Below are 20,365 nucleotides of genomic sequence, written 5' to 3'. Positions count from 1 at the left end.
TTCTAAAAGCAAAAAGGCTTAGTGATATATACAGTTATGTGATCGCTCAGTGTGGGTGGATTTAACCCAAATTAATTGCTTCCACATTTCCTTCAAGTGTGTCTGAGATACAGGAGAGTTGAAGCAAATAGATCATTACAATGACCTTTTCTTTTCAATCATTGTATTAATCTTGAAAATCAAAGTGTGTTTAATTTTCTTCTGCCTCTACTACCACTAAGTCATAAACCAGTTCAGAAAAAACCAATAACCTGTAGAGCTTAAAACTGTGGACTTGAGAGCACGGTTGAAAGCGTAAGCAGTTTTGTCCTTGCATTAGCTTAAGCATTGCATTGGAGCGAATAACTATTTGTTTTCAGTGTCCCTTGTCCCTTTATTGCTGTTACAGCCATTGTAATATCTTGGCCTATGGCTAGAGAGAGGTCAGTTTGATTAAATTGACTTGTTTTATTCCAGATCCATGCAGGGCATTCCACTTGGCTCTTCAGCCAGCCTCTTGTTCAGTCTGTCTATTAGTGATCCTAATCCTCGGACTTCAAAGCTTCTGCTGTTTATAGCCTGTTAAAGCCAGGAAGTTTCTGATGGATTAGAACAAGGAATGAGTTTGAAGTTTGTAATGTGCACCACTGTCACTGATAAAGTCTAGTTTATTACCCTACAGTAGTATCTGCACTTTTATGGCTATTCATTTTTAATTGGTTGTAGTAAAGCAGAGGTGCTTAACCTTCTAGAGCATCAAGTGCTGTATTTCTTGGTCCTTTCCACATAAGGGGCATGTTTTGGTACAGAAGCAGATCTCGGCTTTTGTCATTGCAACCCCTCATGTGTTTGTTTTGTTTTGCATATATAAGTGGGAGGGTTGGGTGAAGAACATCCAAGTTGCCTTCCTTAGTGAGTGAATATCTGCGCTAAACTGAGAATTAGGTTTAGGTTTCCTGGGATGCAGCTGGCAAAGTGCCACACAAGTGGCATGTGGCCTTTTCTTTCTTTCCTCTGTCAACACCAGAAAATTATTATAAGCAAAAATATCATTGTTATCAAAACAATATACTATGCACTTGCAATAATGCCTTTATGTAATAATTCTCACAACTTAGGAGAGAAATCTAATAAAAATTAAATGCTCTAAAAATTGTACAAAATTTAAGATCATGGAATCACAGGTGGTCACTGCCAGCAGTACTGCTGAGCATCCCAGCTAAGAGGCTGTGCTGATCTCAGCTGCTGTGCAGTGGTAACAAGTGTGGGGATTCTGCAAGGTGTATGGAAACAAAATCCTTTCAAACTTAGGCCTCTCAGGGCAGATGCAGCTCTGATGTGACAGAAATTTTTTGTTATTCTGGCTGATAAAAAGGGTAGGCAGGTAAGAGGGCAATGGATTAATTAGACACTTGACTGGAAAGCTTTCAGCCAAATAGCACGTTAAAATATAAAATTGGAGAACTACATGTATGTGGGCTAGATATCAGTAGTAATTTTAAGATTGTTTTTTCCTTAGTCTTAAGAGTTTGCAAGGATCATTTTTTAAATTTAGTGTTTGAGAACTATCTGTGGAAGTCTGAACTCATGGTTCTGTGTTTTCTTTAGAATCAGTGAAAAGAAACAAGACAAATCTATGAGAAACACAGATGTCTTGTGCAAAGACAACAAAGTTTGAAGTTTACACAGTATTTTGATGGTAAAAATATGAAATCTTCTATGTGAAATAGCAGAAAATATCACATACAATGATGACTCTAATCTGGAACCTTAAAACATTTTAGAATCAGCTTGTTATCTTAAGTATTCACTGGATTTAGGGGATGTGATCTCTGCTCTGTGTCTTTGCCTGAGTTTTGCAGATTTTCTCTGCCATGCATTGTATGCAAGAAGCCCATCAAAGCAGCAATAATGTCAGTAGGCCCATGATTGTGTGTATAATACTAATCAAAATATTAAAAGCTTTGAAATATTGCAGGAAAAAAAACCCAACCTTTTTCCTCACTCGCTCTGCATCAATTAAAATAAATGTTCCAAGTGCCTGGTGCTGGGAATATTTGTGTAGAAGTCATGATTTTCTCCATCAGCCAAATATTTTTTTTTTTTCCTTTCATTTGTGTTTTTCTAAATTGCTAGTTCTAAAATTCAAGAAAATAGTCTGCGCTAGAAATTTCCACCAACATTTGTTTCAGGCAAGTGAAGAAATCACTTTGTCTACCACATAAATCGTATTACAATGTATAAGTTCATTACTGCTCATATGCAACAAGCTACAAATCATGTGTGGTATTGATTCCTTTTTAGGTTCAGTTTTGTAAAAATGAAAAGTATATTTTAAAGAATGTGTATTTTCTGTTTCTTTGTGGATCCTGGAGCTAAGCTGCTGATGAACTTCTTATGGTATTATTGAAATAATGATCTTTGTATTTCTATTTGATGCTGTTAATGGACAACATTGATACAAACTGTTGGGGATAAAGAAAGTAAGTATCCTTTGGATTGCTGTATCTTAAGGAAGTGTTATCTTTAAAAAAATTAATAAAAACATCTTCAGTGACAGGTTTGGTTTTTTTGCATACTGTGCCTTTGGTAGTCAGCACTGGTAGGAATGTTCTTTTAACCTCTCTTGAAGTTTTGAATTAATTTGGCTTCTTGATGATGGACTTAATGCAATTCTCCTTGATTAGCTAGAGAACTAATTCATGGTGATTTTAGTCTTCCATAAGTAATTTAAAAAACATTTTGCAGTATTTTTTCCTAGGGAAGTCTAGAAAGTTGGTCTACCAAACCCATCTTAAAAAAACTGGGCCCTAAATCGCGTCCTAGAAACAAATATTCTATTTTGTTATTACAAGAGGAATTCTGTGCTTTTCTGTAGAACAATATAAACACTCTAATGTGGGTAGAAAGCACCTGTTTTGAACTCTGAACAGCCATAATGGAAGGAATTCTGATAATAAGTAGAAGTAACGTGCTTGATGTTGTTGTTTCTGACAGTGTTTTGAAACTTCAGACTCAGCCAAATTCTGCCATTCAGTATTAGAGACTGAAAAAGTATTAATTAGGTTTCATCAACAATGTTCAGTTAGTTGCATTCATTGCCTACTATAGACCAACTAGAATAAGCATCAGATGAGAGCTTGTACAAAACTTCAGGTATGAGAATTGAGTGTGTTGTATGGGATTCTGTGCAACTGCAGATACAAACAGCATGTTTCGAGATGTTTTCTGCCAGTTTTTTTATTGGTCTTTGTCTACCTTGCACAACTTCTGGAAAGGTTTTTCCTTTTTGTATTTCCAAATGGGCTCCATAGAAGTTTTGGGAAGTCAGAGCATAATGTGAATTAATATTCTGGACCCAGGTTAACACTAGTTATGAGATATTCTTAGCTGTTGTTATTGAGGCAGTAAAGCAGAAAAAGAATGTTTGTACAAATGTCTTTGTATGAGTCATCAAAATGCCATGATTTTAGCCAATAAGTGGGTCTTTTTTTTATTTGTCATACTAGTTTTAATACTGGCAAGCATTCAGTTCTTGCCATCAGGAGTGTATGCTGCATTGCCAGCTCCTCATTATCCTTACCTGCTGCCCTGCTGCTTCCAATTGCAAATGCAACAAACCATCTGCATTCAAGTATCACTTGCTATTTTTTGAACTTGGTACTGCTTAGAAGTGCTGTCCTGAGAATATTGGTTAGCTCTGTACAGCAGCTGTACTGATTCTCATTTTCCCTAGGGTGAGTGTTGAAACTGGGAATGGATGATTAATATGTAGAGCAAGTAATTTCCTTTGTAAATACATTTCTGTCTTCTGACAAGATTGACAATAATGTGTGTGCTGCAAAAGGACTTCTTCAGATGTTATAACCTTCCAGTTTCTTAGAAGCAAGGATACAGAGAATGGTGCTATTTAACAACACGATGGTGTGTCCTGGTTGTGGCTGGGACAGGGTTAATTTTTGTGGTCTGTACCAGCTCACTATTCTGTACTACCTCACATCTTTGTGAGAGGAAGGGAGTCTCTTCCAAGGAGAAGGGGTTCCTTCTGGGTGAGAAAACTTGGTGGAAGGAGCTGTCTGGTATTGGCTGTTGTAGGGTTTTTTTCCATGTGAATAGTTTCTTTTCTTGTACTCTGTTGTTGGTACTGTTGCCACTACTGTTCATTTTCTTATCTCATTGCTGTTTCCAGTGAGCTGTTTTTACCTCAACCTGTGATCCTCACCTTTTGTGCCTCCGATTCTCCACATCTCCATCCTCGTACAGCAAGAAGGGGGAGGGGAAGGAGCAAGAGAGGAGTGTGGTTTGGAGAGTCTTGGTGGGGGCACTGAACTGGGGAGTACCATTCCCAAACCATGACACAGTGCCATTTCTCTTTGAAAAGAAATATTCCATGGAAATATTGCGCTCCATTATTTTTAATGACCCCCCTTTTATGTATGATGTAACAGTTCATTCAGTACTAAAAAACAGGGCTGGATTTCAGACTCAGAAATAATTTTTATATATAAACAATGTGCAAGCTTACATTAGTTGCATTTTCATTGCAAACATCTGATCACAAGCCTAGGGAGGTGTGGAAAGTGAGAGTTGTTTTTTGTGTGAGAGGGTATTCCTTTAGGTTATAATGAAATTGCCTCTTTCTCACGACTGTTCTCCCTTCTCTTATTTACATGTCTCATGTGATTCACTGGCAGTTGTAGCTGAGAAATGCATAATTAGAGGATGGGATATTTTGCTGCTCTTTTATATGTGAGTGTTTTAACTGGGAGTGTAACTGTGGCACTTTTTTATCCTACAGTTTAAATCATCTTGAAATCACGCTTGAAAAATTTGCTCTGAGATGTGGACTTGCAGGACTTAATGGTGGAATTGGGGGGTGGCCATGTATGTGGTTGTTAGGGTCTGCAAGCCCATTAGAAGAGAGAGCTGCATTTGGCAAAGGTGGGAAATTACTGATTTTGTTTTGAGACCACACACTGTTTTCTATGGGCATCTCAAGCAATCAGTGCATCAGTAGTCCTAAATAGCACATAGTGCCAATCGTGACCTGAGTCATTACCAGAGAGCAAGTGTAAGTATTATTCACTCTTCTCTCATGGTTATTTCAATATGATGCACAATAGGAGGTGCCTGTCATTCTCTTATAAATTCATAAATACATAGACTTGTATTCACTCCAGAGAGCTTTATTTCCATAATTGGCTTCTATTTTCTGCTGCATCACAGAGTCCTCACTGATTTTTAAAAAAGTAAGAGTGGTCCCCAGTCCAAACATGCATTTTTACTTTTGAGTGCTTGAAGGATCTTGTGCTAAGATTCTTGAGCTTTTTTTGTGTTTGTCATACTCTGTTAAAGGATGCAGTGCTGTCTTATGGTAAGAATAAAGGCTGTGCTTTAATCTTGGTTATAAAAAAGTTTAGTAAATGGAGAATTTCCTCCATATACATTTTGCTAGTGCTGAGGTTTCTCAGAACTTTCCAAGCAGTATCTGAAAATTCAAAGTCTGATATTACAGAAGTGACACACCCTAATTCTGATTGCTCTTTAAATACAAATATTTTTCTTTTATGGTCCTTTAAAATAAATACAGTCAGTTCTAACCTTCCTGATGGATTCTGAAACTTTGACTTCTGAAGTGACTGTTGTCTTTTTTATATATATATATATATATTTTTTTTTTTTTTTCTTTTGGAGTTCCTGTGGCAGAGCTAATTTGTAATACGTGGATCTCTCAGTAGAGCCTGCTGTCCTTTATGACAGTTAATTTTGTTCAGGCTGCCAAAGTTATTACCCAGGTGTCATTGTGTCATAACATCTCCCACATGCTTCCATTGCTGTCGGGGCAGCAACCTCCAGTATCAAGTCAGCCTCTAGGCAGCAAGTAGCCTTGTGCATTTTGCATGCTGCAGAGTAACTGGTGCCCTAATCTCTTATTCGAAGTTTCTCCAAAATGCTTATATTTTCTTTTCATTAATCTAAGGCTAAATTCAGAAACTTTATATTATGTTTCTCAAAGCACAAGTATTTGACAGTAACATACCCGTTGTTGAGATCTGGTCATTTTGAGAGACCTTAGTAAATCATGTGGATTTAAAAGGATTTGCTGACATCTGAGATGCGTGCTGATCATAATTAGATTACATCTTCATTTTTCATACCCTTTTCATTACTTTTTCTTCTGTAACCATTCTTTATGCAAGTGGCATGTCTGTTAGTAAGCTATCAAATAGTTGATTTTTCAGAAGAGCTGGAAGTTTAATGCTTATATGCGTGCTTGTTTTTCTGAATTACTATTTTTTGATCCAAATGAATTTTCAGTTTCAATTTTTGTTTCAGTGTATTCCTGCACTTCGTTGCAATTTAGTTGTCATTTTTTTAACATATAGTAGACATGAAAAGAAGAAAAGACTGAATAAAAGAATACTTAACTTGTATCAAATGTAAACTTTGATGCTACATACAAATACAAATTTACATACGCTTGCATATCTATGGCAATTCTGGTTGCTACTGAAACACTTAGAACAGTATTTTTGGGATCTAGCAGGCTGTTCAAAATTATTTTATACCAATCCTGGGGTTGCATTTGGATAATTATAGGCAATTACCCAAAGGTCTTTAAGTAGCTTGCAAACATTACACAGTCTATAGTCTTTATGAGGCAATGATATGTGTCTTTGTGAGGTACCTGTAACTGTTTTATAAATGGGTACTTGCACATTGCATGGTAAACTAGAAAGAAAGCAGTGAGTGGAATCAAGAGTATTAATTTGCAATAAACAGTTCCAGTCATTCAGTGCTACTGCCTCCTGAGGTTACGTTTTGGAATTTCAGTGGTGTCCTACTGGAATCATCATTTCGGATTATGATTCATGCAAGGCTTTCAAAGACCTTACAGTGCTGAGAATAAAGTGAGCTCCTAACACTGTAATTGGAATCAATGCTCTTGAACATTTCTGTAGTGGCCCCAAGGAACTTGCTGGATCTCCCCAGCTGGTGGCTGACCGTGGCTTCCATTGGAGTCCATCAGTAATGGGATTGAATCCTTCCAGCTGGCTACTGGTCCGTATCACAAGCCACTCAAGGGTGTTAGGGCTAATGCCTTATGCCTTCTAATAGAAGGATAAGAGGTGAGTAAAACAGGACAAGAATGTGCATACATGTCATGTAAAGACCATGGTCTACAAGACCACACAGATAAAGGTAGATTTTACAGACACATTTTCAACCTTACACGAAAAACCTCGAGGTAGGAAACTGAATACAAATTTTGCCAGTAAATATCACTCTGTATTTCTTCTTTTTTCTTTTTTTTTTTGGCCACCCATGCATGCCAGTCCTCCTTTCTAAAATACAGTTCCAAGAAAAACTGACTTTTGAAGACTTAGTGTGGTTTGGAAATATCGCTTTGTTTTCCTGACTGAAGTAGCGTTTGGACTCTGATGTCTTTTAGCAGTGTGCAGATTTGTGAGGTTTTTGAGTGTTGTGTGAGCTGTTAAATCTGAGAGGCCCAGTGGCAATGAGGATGTGGGCACTCTTTCCTGAGAGCAAATTTTACTTGTACATGTGGGAATGAAGCAGCCTCTCTTCTTCTCTGGTACTGTCTTCCTAGTGCAACAGACTGACAGTGGAGAGAGGGCAAAACTGTCTTGGAGGCAGACCTGATTCTGGGTTATAATGGAATTGGAAATGTGTACACATAATTGTGTCCAATTATTTTTGGTGTTGTCTGTCAGCCAGCATTCTTCAGATCCTTCTGCTGAGAACAATTCCAGAATTTGATCTTATGTTGCTGTTTAAAACCTTGAACCATTTTCTCAGGTTAAGACTTCTCTTATTTTGGTCCTTACATGGCTTTTTTCATTGACACCTATTTTAACTTCCACTTTTCATTCTCAAAACACGGAAACGAGGATCTTACTTCCTTATGCTCTTTTCTGAATTTCTGTATTTGCTCCCCATGTCCTAGTAGTTTATATTCAAGCTTCATATTCTTACCCTGGTGCCAATCAACAATCTCACTGCTCACAGAGTTTGAGGCAGAAGGTGCAGTAAGACCATCTGGGTTGACCTGTAAGTCATCACTCACCACACTGCCTTTCTTTTCAGTCCAGTGGCTTCTAACTTGACTGCATCTTCTATAATAATACCCAGTCTTGTTGAAAGACAAGATGTACAGAACCAACTGCTGTCCTTTTTGACTTCTGCCAGAGGTTAACCACTGTTACTATTAAAAATGTCTGCCTTATTTATACTTTGAATTTGCCTGGCTTTAGATTCCAGTCATTGTTTTTTGTTATGTCTTTCTCCAGTTTGTTGAAGATACATGGCATTTTTCTTCTTGTGTAGGTGCTTGTACATGTTAATCAAATCCACTTTTTGTTCCTTCTTTTAGTTAACTAAACAGATTGATCTCCACGTTTTACCAAAAGACATTTTCTCCTGACCTCAAATAACTCATGTGGTTCTTTCTGCACCATTTTCAGTGTTTTAACATGGTTTGAAACATAAGAACACCAGAATGAAACAGTATTTTAGCATCTGTCTGTGTCTGCGTACAGGTAAAATTGCCCTACCCTCTGTCCCCATTTCTTACTACATACCCATCTATATATACAAAAATTACATTAATTCATTTTGCCCCAGCAGCATGCTGAGAACTAATGTCCACTCTGTCCCTTTAAACCTTTTCGGAGGCTGCTTTCAGGGAAAAAGTTGCCTTGGTCCTAGTGTTTAACTGTGTCAAGTTGTGCCAGTGTGTTTTTTGTTCAAATGTACCTAGTTTACTCAGCAGTCCAGTCATCTGGACTTTAGTAAGCTCTGTATGACTTTATTCTCTTCACTATTTTTCATGTCTCAAGGCTTTGTGTCACTTGCACGTTGTGCTGGAAATTTATATGTATTTCAAACATGAAAATTGCAGTGACTTTAGGCCCAGTATCAGTTCCTATAGACTCCACTTACCACAGAATCAGAGAATGGCTAAGCTTGGAAGGGACTTCTGGAGATCAGCTGTCCAACCCTCTCTCTCAAGCAGGATCATCTCAAGCAGGTTGCACAGAACCATATTCAGATGACTTTCAAGTATCTTCAAGAGTGGAGATGTCACTACCTCACTGGGCAACTTGTGTTAGTGGTCAGTCACACTCTGAAAAGGTCTCTCCTGAAGTTCAGAGGGAACCTCCAGTGTTTCAGTTTGTGCCCATTGCCTCTGGTTCTGTCGCTGGCCCCCAGTGAAAGGAGCCTAGTTCTATCTTCTTTGCACCTTCCCTTCAGCTATTTGTACATATTGATGAGATTTTCCTTGAGTCTTCTCTAGGCTAAACAGGCACAGCATTCTCAGCCTTAGTAAGGGAAATGCTCCAGTACTGTCATCACCTTCACGGTTCTTTGCTGAGCTCTCTCCAGTTTGCCCATGTCTCTCTTACACTAAGAAGCCCAGAACTGGACACAGTACTCCAGCTGTGGCCCCAATATTCTTTAGTGGAGGGAAAGAATCACCTCTTTTAAGGTGTGTCCTTACACACATTTGCATTTGTCACAGAGAACAACTCAGAAATTCTTTGAGCAGTCCTTTTGTATTTGACTTAATGTGTTTTTGCTTATTTTTCTTACCATTGTCACCCCCTCCATTTCACTAGTGTAAGAAGCTCAAGTGGTCATCTATTCACAAGGTCCATAGACTCATCTTACAATGCTCTCTTTTCTCTCAAATTTTCATTAAAATATATGTTTATGTGAAAGCCAGCAGAAACCAACATATGGCATTTGTACTTGTTTAGCTATTTGTTTAGCTTTTAATTAAAATACTTTTTGATGAATAGTTGCTTTTGGGATGCATCATACTGTAATAATGACTACTGTTAAGCTTTGTGCTAGAAACTGTACATGGTTATATGCATTTGGAATTAATGTATAATATTTAGCCCTTCCATTTTCTTTAGCTTGGTGATCTATACTTAAACCTACTGTTATTCTTTTGTACTAATAGAATAGGGTTGTGAAAATTTTTGAATATGTGCAGAAACTGTTAATGTGACACTTCAGGTGCTACATGTTAAACACATAGAAAAAAAGGAAATTAATCCCATTGTAGAGTGAATTGGATCCAGTTTTTTATCTACGGGGGGATTTTGTCGCTATTTAGATCCTCATTTGACTTATGAATTTTAATGTTTGTGTACTCTAGTGCTCTCTTCTATTTGTAAGAGTGCTGTAGAGTGCAAGTTAGAATCCATTTGTATTTATCTAGATTTAAATTATCACTGTGACTTAGGACTTTGAAGATGAAAGAAATTGCTGAGACACAGAATCTACTCCTTAACAGTAGTCAATAGTGCTAAACATTTAATTGATATAATAAAATTTATTTTTCTCAGCCCTCGATAGAACTAACATTGTCAAATTCTTTATGACCCTAGACTTGCAGTCAGTGATTGTATACTGCTGCTTCAAATTACTTCAGTTGCAGTTGAGTGAAGTATCTTTTCACGCTGTGTGTCCTGAACCAATACATATTATCCCCACTCTTGCTCTGTGAGTGTTATAAGTTGCTGTTTTGGGCAAGCTATCCCCTGTGTAGCTGTCCATGAAGCTCCTTGTAGAGAGCTGCAGAGGGAAATGTAGCTGAACTTCTGGCTCTTGCCTTCACATGCTCTTGTGTTTGCCACTGATTTGCCATTAAGAAGCGTTTCTTTAGATGCAAAGAAGAAAAGAGCAGCTGAGAGGGATATGCAGACTCAGAAGTAAAGTATAATATTGAATTCTATTTCTTTTAATTTTTCTCTCTCTAGATTCCCTCTGGCCAAAGATTCGTGTTCCCCTGAAAGTTGTTAGGACTGCAGAAAATAAACTTAGCAACCGCTTCTTCCCTTATGATGAGATTGAAACAGAAGCAGTGTTGGCTATTGATGATGATATCATTATGCTGACTTCAGATGAACTCCAGTTTGGCTATGAGGTAAGAGAATTGGTTTTTTCCCCATCTCTTAGGCTGTCCAGTTCAACATTGTATATGTATATAAAGTGGAGGAACCACTGCCCAGTCTGTTGATTCAGATTGTTACATCTCTCTTTACCGTAGCAGTTCAATGCTGACTGAAATAGTTTTACAGATAGTCATTTATTGAAAATCCTGCCAGCTAAGAAGTTTTCAGTAACTGGCATAGGAGTGCCAAGAGACTCCAGAAAATGTATGTAATTAGTGTAGTGGAAGCAGTCTGAAGACTGAACTGCATTCTTCTTAACAGCTTCAGTTTTCAGATAAATCAGAAGTGCTAGCCAAATGAACGTGTCTTGATGGACAAGACAAGTTTCAGAGATTAAGTGGTGGGAACAGAGGAGGCCTCTTGAGGACATGCCAAAATAAGGTGGAGTGCAATGAAAAGAAGAACTGAAGAATTTCAAGGAGGGGACACATGGATCATGTGCTTGAAATGGCAAAACAGCTGCTGTTGTAATGAGGGTATGGGCAAAAAGAAAGTTTGTCCAAATCAGTTACCCATGGCGGTACAAAGAGGTGACAGTCTTCATAGGTACTTGAATTGTTTGTTAAAAGTACACTTACAGCAACACTGTTGTCTTCCTTCCAAAACTCTGTTTCGAATTAGGTAATTTTTGTCTTCCATTTGTATTTGAGTGTATGGCACAGTCCATGATCTAACATTACTGTTATATGTGTGTATTTAAGACAAAAATGCTGTATTTGTAAATAAATCAGAAACATTAGAAATGTAATACCATATTTTAAAAAAGCTTTGAATTATTTAGTCACACCTGTACATACATTATCAACAGCAAAAAACCACTGGGCTTCGTATGTGAGAGCTAGAACATGAAACTGTTACCTAAGTTGAATGAAATTATGAAAACTGCTTCTCTAAGGTGGAGAAAGTGAACGAATTGTGATAGTTGTCCAATTTTTAGCAATCTTAAGTGCAGTTAATACAAGATGATATTTTTAAAAAATATGTTGGAAGTATTTCTTTAACATATGTACATGTGTAGTAAAATATTGCTCTTTCTCCCTCTCGAGTCAAAGAGACTGTTAGCAAGTAACAAGCTTTTGGACTCCAGAAATGTCATGTGATGATGTAGGTATGCTGAAGTAATAACAAAGATGTTAAGTAGTGGAGACAGAGGTTTAATCTATCATGTGTGTCTCCAGAAAGGAAATACTTCCCTTGCCAGGTTAAGAGTAGTGGGTTAATACATGAAGTGTAAAAGATGGAATGAAGAGAAGACAACTGAAGGAAGGGGGTTTGGCTACATAGACCTTCTCTATACTTAATGTTGTCTACACTGAATGTTTTAAGCACTGTACTGCAACAGCAGAGCAATCCAGTGCTGGCAGTTCTGCAAGCTGACTTACTTTTGCCTGTGTTGGTGCTTATAACTACTAGTTTTGAGGGTGATTTGATGGAATGAAAGATAGCAGATCCATAATGTGCATGCTGCATAAATCCTTGCTCCATTTGCAGTTTGATTTCCATTTTCATAAAGCTGTCTCAAAGTGACTAAGAGTAAGGAGTGACTTACCAAAGTCACCTAAGTGACTGTGTAAGTGGTTCCAAATGAATTGCTGCTACTGGCAGAGCAGGCTTGAAGGGCTTTGAAGCAGAGATTCTAACTGCAGCTGAGTTCCAGCTGTGTCAGCCAGAAGTTGTGAGAAGCAGAACCTTGGTTTTTGTGTATCTGAGCTGTTAATTTGAACACCCTCAATGGACAGTATCTTTAACATCACATATATTGAGTCTGGTCACTCACACTGAAAGGGGTTATTCTCATGAAAAACAAAAATACGGCGAAGAAAATTTGATGTGAATTCCGCTGTAGTCGGTGCGATTAGGGGATAATTGGGACCTGCAGCTGTTCATCCCCTAGGATAAAGTCCAACAGGTCTAGGAGTTTGACTGTGCTGGCTCATTTATTGGCCATGTGCCTTGGTTGCAGGGACTATCTGAATAATAGTCCTGATACTCTGTGCGTGAATGTAACTGTTTGGACATAAGATTGTTTAGTTTGGCAGACTGGAAACTATTTATTTTGCAGTTTGTTGCATTTTATTATAAATCCTATTTTGATTCTGGGAATTCAGCTTACTGAACAGTAACATTGATGGAAAATTAAAGTGCCATATTGAGAAGATAGTTGAGACAAACATACGAGAAATTTGAATTCTTATATTTTGAGTTTGGCTTCCCCCACCTCTCCCCCTGCTCCAGTAAATTAAATGAATAGAAATGTCTTTGAATACAGAAGCAGAGCAAATTATTCTAGAAATACACAATTTTCCTCGTATAGGGGGTGGGTGATGTAATTCCTACTCTCTGGCACAGAAATCAGGGGCTGAAGATTGATCTTTCCTGTCCTTGAGTGTCTGTGACTTGCTTGACAGGCCTGAGCTGGCTCCCAGATGTTTAAATTGTCCTCAGTCTGTGATAATTTATTTATCTGTTTATGTGTTGTACCAGAAAAGTATCTCTCAAACTCTTGACTCATTTGCAGGGGAATCCAGAGGGAACAGTAGCAGCATATAATGTTACCAGAAAGTTTTCTTTTAAAAGTAGGTCTGCTTCTGCTTTGGTCGTATGAAGGGCTGGAAACGTGACATTCAGTAATTTTCTTTTCTCTTCTGACATCCTTGAAACTCTACATTTAAACATGTGGCAAAACCCCCTCTGTCACAGACTTGTCTGAATGTATAGAGCAAGCCTAAAAAAAAACCCCAGAAAACTTTGATCTCTGTACACTTTCAGCCATAAAAAATTATAGTAACACTCAAAGTGTCAGACATTTTTTACTTGTTAAAAGTGAACTATTATGGTATAGTGATTTATGACCTTGCATAAATCTATTGGAGCAAGCAGAAAAATAGTCCCTGTGTGCTGCTGTATTAAGGTAGCAGAAGAATACTCATGACATTCTGACTTTGAAAAAAAAATTTCTGTTAAGTTACATGAATTGGGACGCGGTAAAAAAAATGTTATGTCTAGATAATTTTTTTCCCACTTACTGAACTTTGTTGTTCACAGAGAAAGTATCAGAGAGACCCAAGAAATGGAACAAGTATTTAAGTTATCATAATCTTAAAAAGTTAAAGCAGAACCATTGGCCACCTCTGAAGTGTTTGGCGTTTGAATACAAGACTGAAGTCAAGCTCTGTAGCATTCCCACCTCTGTGTCTCAGCTGGCCTCAAGGCAGATGGCTTAGCATTAAGTAATTTCTTATCACATACTTATGCAGTACTTTGCCCTTACTGAGTCAAAATATTTTTATTAGAGCAATAATAGAAATAGTCTAAATGGGGATTATTGCTCTGAGCCTGTTTTTCGTTCACAGAATGTACGGTTTGGTGCATTGCTAAGTTTGCATTTTTTCTGTTGAAAACTTTTGGCCTTCTCTTGATAGATGATCTTATTCTGTCTCAGAATTGTTTTTCAGTGCTTCATGACTCTGGCATTCTTCAAAAAAAAATCTACTCTCAGTTGAATTGCATACTTTACTAGGCTGAAATTTTCATGAAGTTTGAATGCCTTCTTCAGAGGAATTCTTCCTTGCTCATTTTGCATTCCTTTGTAGGAGCAATACTGTAACTCTAACAAAAGAATTATTCACTGCTGGCCACATTCAAAGCTCTTCTTCAAATTGAAGATATTTTACAAAATACATGTGTGCAAAGCATCATGTGTCTTTTAAAGGACTCTGTGTTTGTATTTTGCTTTATTTTTTTAGTAATAGCACAAGCCATTCCTTTGAGGACTGCGGGAGAATTAAGAGTGGATGGGGCTCTGGAAGGCAGAAGGAGTACTGATGGGTTGTGTTTCTTTTCATTTGTAGAGGATAGTCAGTGTTTCATTCTTAAAATGTTGTCATGGTAGCTTTGGAAATGCCGACTATTTTTCTGTTCATTAAATTGCTGAAATTGCATGTGACTTAATATAGTCTACTGAATTTAATGCATAAATTATGATGTTTGAGAATGTTTTGTAGAAGGAAATGCTTCTCTGTCCTTCTGGCTACATGAGAATTTGCTGTTCTGATGGCACAGCAAATTGCACAGAATAGTTGAGGCTGTGAGGCAGAAAGAACTCTGGAGAGATGAGACTAGAGGGTGTTTTAGCTATGCTGTGTATGTCACTTGGGAACTTGACTTGGAAACAAAATTACTATCATTTTCTTTTGGTTTTCCTTACAAGGCTTTTAGTAAAACTACTAAGTCAGAACTTCTGTTTGACATTTCATCTGGGAGATGCTTCGTCCAAAAATATTTATCTTCAGGGTTGACTAGCAGAGTCTTTGGAATGACTTGCCTGCAAAGAAGCATACCTCCTCTTCACTTGGCAATATGTTCTTCCTTGGATGTGTCTCTTACCAGTATTAAATCAGGCCATCCTTCTTAGTCTGAGAAAGCTAATAAGATCACTGGCTAAAATGGAATGCATTCCTAACAGACTAATAAATTATAGGCAACCATCAAACAAGAAAATGGACAGTAGTACAAAATAGAGAGTAGTATTAGAATCATTACCACTATTTTTATTCTCAAAGCTTCCTTATAAGCTGTAGCTGTATATATTAATTTTGGCACAAAGCATATTTATGGATCTGGGCAATGAGCTGGATGCAGCCATTGGGAACCTTTCCAGGAATTACCATTGAATGTGCTAGTGGTGAACATTATGAAAAAGCCAAGCTTTTCCACTGATTTTGAAAGCATTGCTTTAAAAAGGAATCTTTGTTCAAAACACCAAAGTTATTTTTCAGATGCATTGAACTGACAATTTTCAGAGGCCAGGAAATTTTTTTATAGGGTGGAGTTGATATTTAGAGTGACGCAAAGAAATCTGTATCAGTCATGTGCATTATAGTTGGCTTTTATTTTATGTCATTTGGACTCTTGAAGATGACACCAAGGGCAAAACTAGAAGGGATATGAATCCAGGGTTCTGTGTTGAGAAGGCACTGCAGTCCCGTGGGAAGCAGTAGCTGACTTTAATCTTTCTTTCAGCTGCTGTTAATATGCATGCCATTTCCTCTACAAGAATTCTTAGCCCAGTACGGTGCAGATCTGTAGTGTTCTGTCAAATGCTTTGTTGAGCCTCAGTAGCTTATGTGGTGGTGCCTTCCAACAGCTGGGAGATAGACATTTTAATATTCAGGTTTAAAACGAAATCATTAGTTTTTTGAGTCCTGGAGAGTGAGGAATAAAATTTTGAGTGTCATACATTTAGTTTTGTGTTCTTTATTAAGGATTTTTACATCATGTCAAGATAGATATCTCAAGCCCTCACTGGCTTTCCTGCCAAAAGTCTGTATTGTTTTAATTAGCTTATGGCACCGACTTTTAATTGTCCTGTGAATCCTCTTCCTTCAGTTCCAAGTTATCTGCTTTCAAGAGCCCTCTGTGTTGGAGTGTTGTCATATCTAAATACTGTCCCAGTGCTTGTGCCCTAGAACTGTCTAGAAAGATTGATTTCTGGATAAAATACAAGTCGAGGAGTCAGAAGATCTGGTTCCCATTCTTGTTTCCTGTATGATTTTTGGCAGGTTTCCTCATCTGGACGATTGAAATAATAACTGCTCTCATCATGGGATTCTGAAGCTGTATTAACTGACAGCAATAACATGTGTTGAGATGTATAGATGAAAAGGTATATACAGTAATGCAAAATCACAGAAATGTAGATGCAGAAGCAGTAACTTAAAGCTGATTGTTTTATCATATTTACTTTGACAAAATACTTGCATCGAGTCCTTACAGTGCAGGCTTCCCAACTGAAATGCTCTGACGTGTAAAACGTGCCCAAAGTGAACTGCTGATGAAGTGATGCTTGCAGGATGGTGGAATTCCAGATAACACTTTCTTTTACTGTACATTCAGCTGTAGGGTTCCCTTGTCTGTTGCACAGACAAAGGAGATTGTGAAGGGATCCTTGGGGATTTTTGAGATCCTTTGTTCTTGTTGTTGATCTTGCATACAAAAATTTTGTTGTGTATGCATCTGTTTGTTTATACACTACCAACCTAAACTGGAAACTCTTGTAACCTAACTGTGTTAGAAAGTCAAGACTCATTCTTCCAACAGACCTAGCAGTTATTTGGATTAAGAGACAAATTTTGAATAATTTCTCTGCAAATAATGCAGACAAACGGCATCTAGCAAACAAATAGCATTCAGACCCCTCTAAATAATTATAATCCTTCCTCTCTTTTTCTCTAATGCAAAAATTGTCCATTATTTAATGTGGCCAGCCGTGTGGAGAACTGGGGTTGTGTTAATGATGCCCTTCTCCGTGTTCTTGTCTACTGTATTTGATCCTGTAGTCAGCTATAAAATAATGTATGGAGTGACAAGGATGGTATCTTGATTGTATCCAGCTGTCTGGAACAAGTCAAGGGCAAAGAGGCCTTCCATGTAGCCAAGCACCCACTAAAGAATACCAGAAATATTAAAATTTAAGCCAGTTCCTGACAAAGGAAGCTGGTTGGTTAGATCCAAAGCCAGCTGTGAAAGTAGTTAGGTTGTAGTCATATCTACTGAAGTTAACATCAAAAGTTTCATTTTAATCATGCTTGGGTTTAGTTAGAGTTAAAATCTTTTTAAATAGTCATTTGTATTTCTCTATAACAATTATTTTAATATTCCATTAATGGCCTTTTGCTCTGGGACATGGCTTCTCTGAGTTGTAGGGTCCTTCCACAGCAAGCTTGTGTTTTTTTGTACTTCTTCCTGGCAACTTTTTATTCCAGGAATTTGGACTTAGAAGAATTTAAGTGATCTTTGCCCCACTGAAACTCTACCCTCCCAAAGCAGATGTGTTGCATTTGCTTTCTGTGCAAGCCTGGTTAACAGCATGTCACATTTTTTTTTTCTCTTCAGGTCTGGCGTGAGTTCCCTGACAGGTTGGTTGGATATCCAGGCCGCCTGCATCTTTGGGACCATGAGATGAACAAATGGAAATACGAATCAGAATGGACCAATGAAGTCTCAATGGTGCTCACTGGGGCAGCCTTTTATCACAAGGTAATATACAACTTGTATTAATGTACAATGTGTACATTAAAAAATATCTATATGTGTTTCTGTCATTGTTCCATCACTTTTTGTGGTGCTATGATTATGCTCTTTAGAACGGAGGACCAATTGCAAACTTTCCCTGGACCTCTTTCAGTTGCTGTGAAAACCAGTGATTTGTCTCTGCCTCTAAAATAAAATCATTACTTACCTGTATGATCTTACAAAACTCTTGCTAGTTTGCATGACCTGAAAGTACGTAGCAAATTTTGCAGTGAATGTAGCTTTGTAGCTAGCAGGTTCAGAAAAGAAAACCAATTTAAACGAAATTTGTGTGCTGGTCAGGAAAGGAATAATTATGCAATTTAGCACCCAAAAATTATTTTCTATCTGCAGTATCATTTAACTGCCTTCAAACAAGAACTGCCGTTCCATAACTGAAATATTTAGTCTTGCAGTTACTGTGTCTGTATTTAAAATTATCTTCTTTCTCTCTCTCTCTTCTCTGCAGTATTTCAACTATCTTTACACCTATAAAATGCCTGGAGACATCAAGAATTGGGTGGATGCGCATATGAATTGTGAAGATATTGCCATGAATTTTCTCGTAGCAAATGTCACTGGCAAATCAGTCATTAAGGTGGGACTTTTCTGTTGTTTATGTTTACATAATTAAAAAACATGAGATACATACTTAAATTTATTCAGTAGGCTTCAATGTATTACTTAATCCTCCTTTTTCTCTCATTTTACCCCAGTATGGTATCTTGTTCTTCTTCCATGGTAGAAAAGCCCCTCTAGTAAAATTTTTATGTTAACTGGGAACAGAGAATTGTTTTTTACCAGCTGTTTCTGGTGGCTATTTTAGCCATGTAGATGAGCTATAAAGAAGATAATTTGAATGACAGCTGTACATATGTGTGTATATGTACATGCCCACGTGCATATATTTTAACTATTTGAGATCTCTAGAGGAAAGAAATTGCCAACTGTCCACAGCTCACTCTATCATTGCCTGACAACAGCTGATTTATAGGAATGTTAATTGCAAGAACGTTAATTGCAAGATCAGCTTTAAATGAACTTTTTATCCCTGAATTAATTTCCTGACATGTTTCGACACGTTTTCAGGTCTAGACATTCACTCCGTACATTCATTTCAAAGTGTGTCAACTCGGAATGAGATTTAGAGGCCACCAGGCATTACTTCAATTAGCAGGGCCCATTTTCCCATCTGTCCATCATCATTTACTGGGACTGGTGGCTGCATTTCCTGGAAAAGTCTTTAGAAGATAAAGTGTGTGCTTTTGCTGAAGCAGTCTTTTGAGCTGTATGAGGGCACAGCAGAGTAATTTGGCACCTCTGCGCGATTCGGAGAGTCTTGCGGAGTTTGCCAGTCAGCCCTTAACCAAAGAGAGCAAAAGAGCGCCGGTTGGATTAACGTTACGGGGAAGTATGGGAAGCTATATTTCATCGCTGTTATGGCTGCAAGAACAAATGGTGTTTATACAGGGACCTTGGCAGTGAGAAAACAGTCATTAAACAGGAATTAAGGAGCTTGTCATCGCCACTTCTTTTCAGTTACAGAAGGAAAAAACCCTCCAAGCCGTTTTTATTGGGCCCCTGTGAATTTTTGCAGTCAGCTGGGCCAGATGGAGCTGAATGGAGGAACAGAGTGGCTTTTTTTTTGTACACCCCCTCTTTTTGAGACAGCTCAGCTTACACTGCAGGCATGTTCAGAGGTATTGCGCTGCTCTCTGTGCAAGGAGATTGATGTCCCTTCTGTTGATATTTGATAATATCTGGCGTGCCTTTCTGCAGGTGACCCCACGAAAGAAGTTCAAATGTCCTGAATGCACAGCAATTGATGGGTTATCACTGGACCAGACACACATGGTGGAAAGGTGAGTGACCACTCTTTATTTCTCTGATTGCCTTGTTCTGATCCCTAGAATCTTATCCTGTGTCTCATTAAATTAGGATCAAAAATGATAATGTTTCTATAAATTACTAATTTTGAAAGAATGTTACATGGATTTGGATTTGATTAGCATAAGTCATTCCTACAATGGGTGATGTGTCACTGAAAAATAGACTACTACAAAAAAGGACTTTAGAAAGGTATAATTTTTAACAGCTTTGCTGTAAAGCTTATAGGACACATATATGAAGGTCAGGTTCTTCACAGTATGGTCAGTAATACCACAGTTCTGTTTGGCATGGAATATGAACTGTAATAAGCATGATTTTTTTTTTTTAAATCAGATAACTGATAGCTTACCAAAGAGTAGAAAGGATATAAATCATTAATAAAAGAATTTGAAGTGATATTTGTACGTTGTCTTTTCTCCAAGGATTGGGAAGCACAT

The 20,365-nt window shown here is 37.7% G+C and overlaps 1 protein-coding gene across 2 annotated transcripts in view; it reads left to right on the top strand.

Annotated features, from left to right (window-relative positions):
* EXT2 (exostosin glycosyltransferase 2) overlaps window positions 1-20,365 on the top strand; it is a 73,409-nt gene that overhangs the window by 44,719 nt on the left and 8,325 nt on the right. For both annotated transcript variants that reach the window (XM_048307130.1, XM_048307129.1), the window contains exons 10-13: window positions 10,773-10,939; window positions 17,862-18,005; window positions 18,508-18,636; window positions 19,818-19,900. In XM_048307130.1, coding sequence (XP_048163087.1) covers window positions 10,773-10,939; window positions 17,862-18,005; window positions 18,508-18,636; window positions 19,818-19,900 — 523 coding nt within the window. The remainder of the gene's footprint in view (window positions 1-10,772; window positions 10,940-17,861; window positions 18,006-18,507; window positions 18,637-19,817; window positions 19,901-20,365) is intronic.

The sequence above is a fragment of the Corvus hawaiiensis genome, chromosome 6 (assembly GCF_020740725.1).
Source record: "Corvus hawaiiensis isolate bCorHaw1 chromosome 6, bCorHaw1.pri.cur, whole genome shotgun sequence".
Taxonomy (NCBI): domain Eukaryota; kingdom Metazoa; phylum Chordata; class Aves; order Passeriformes; family Corvidae; genus Corvus; species Corvus hawaiiensis.
Note: the sequence above shows the minus strand (reverse complement) of the source record. Positions and strands in the feature narration are given on the sequence as shown.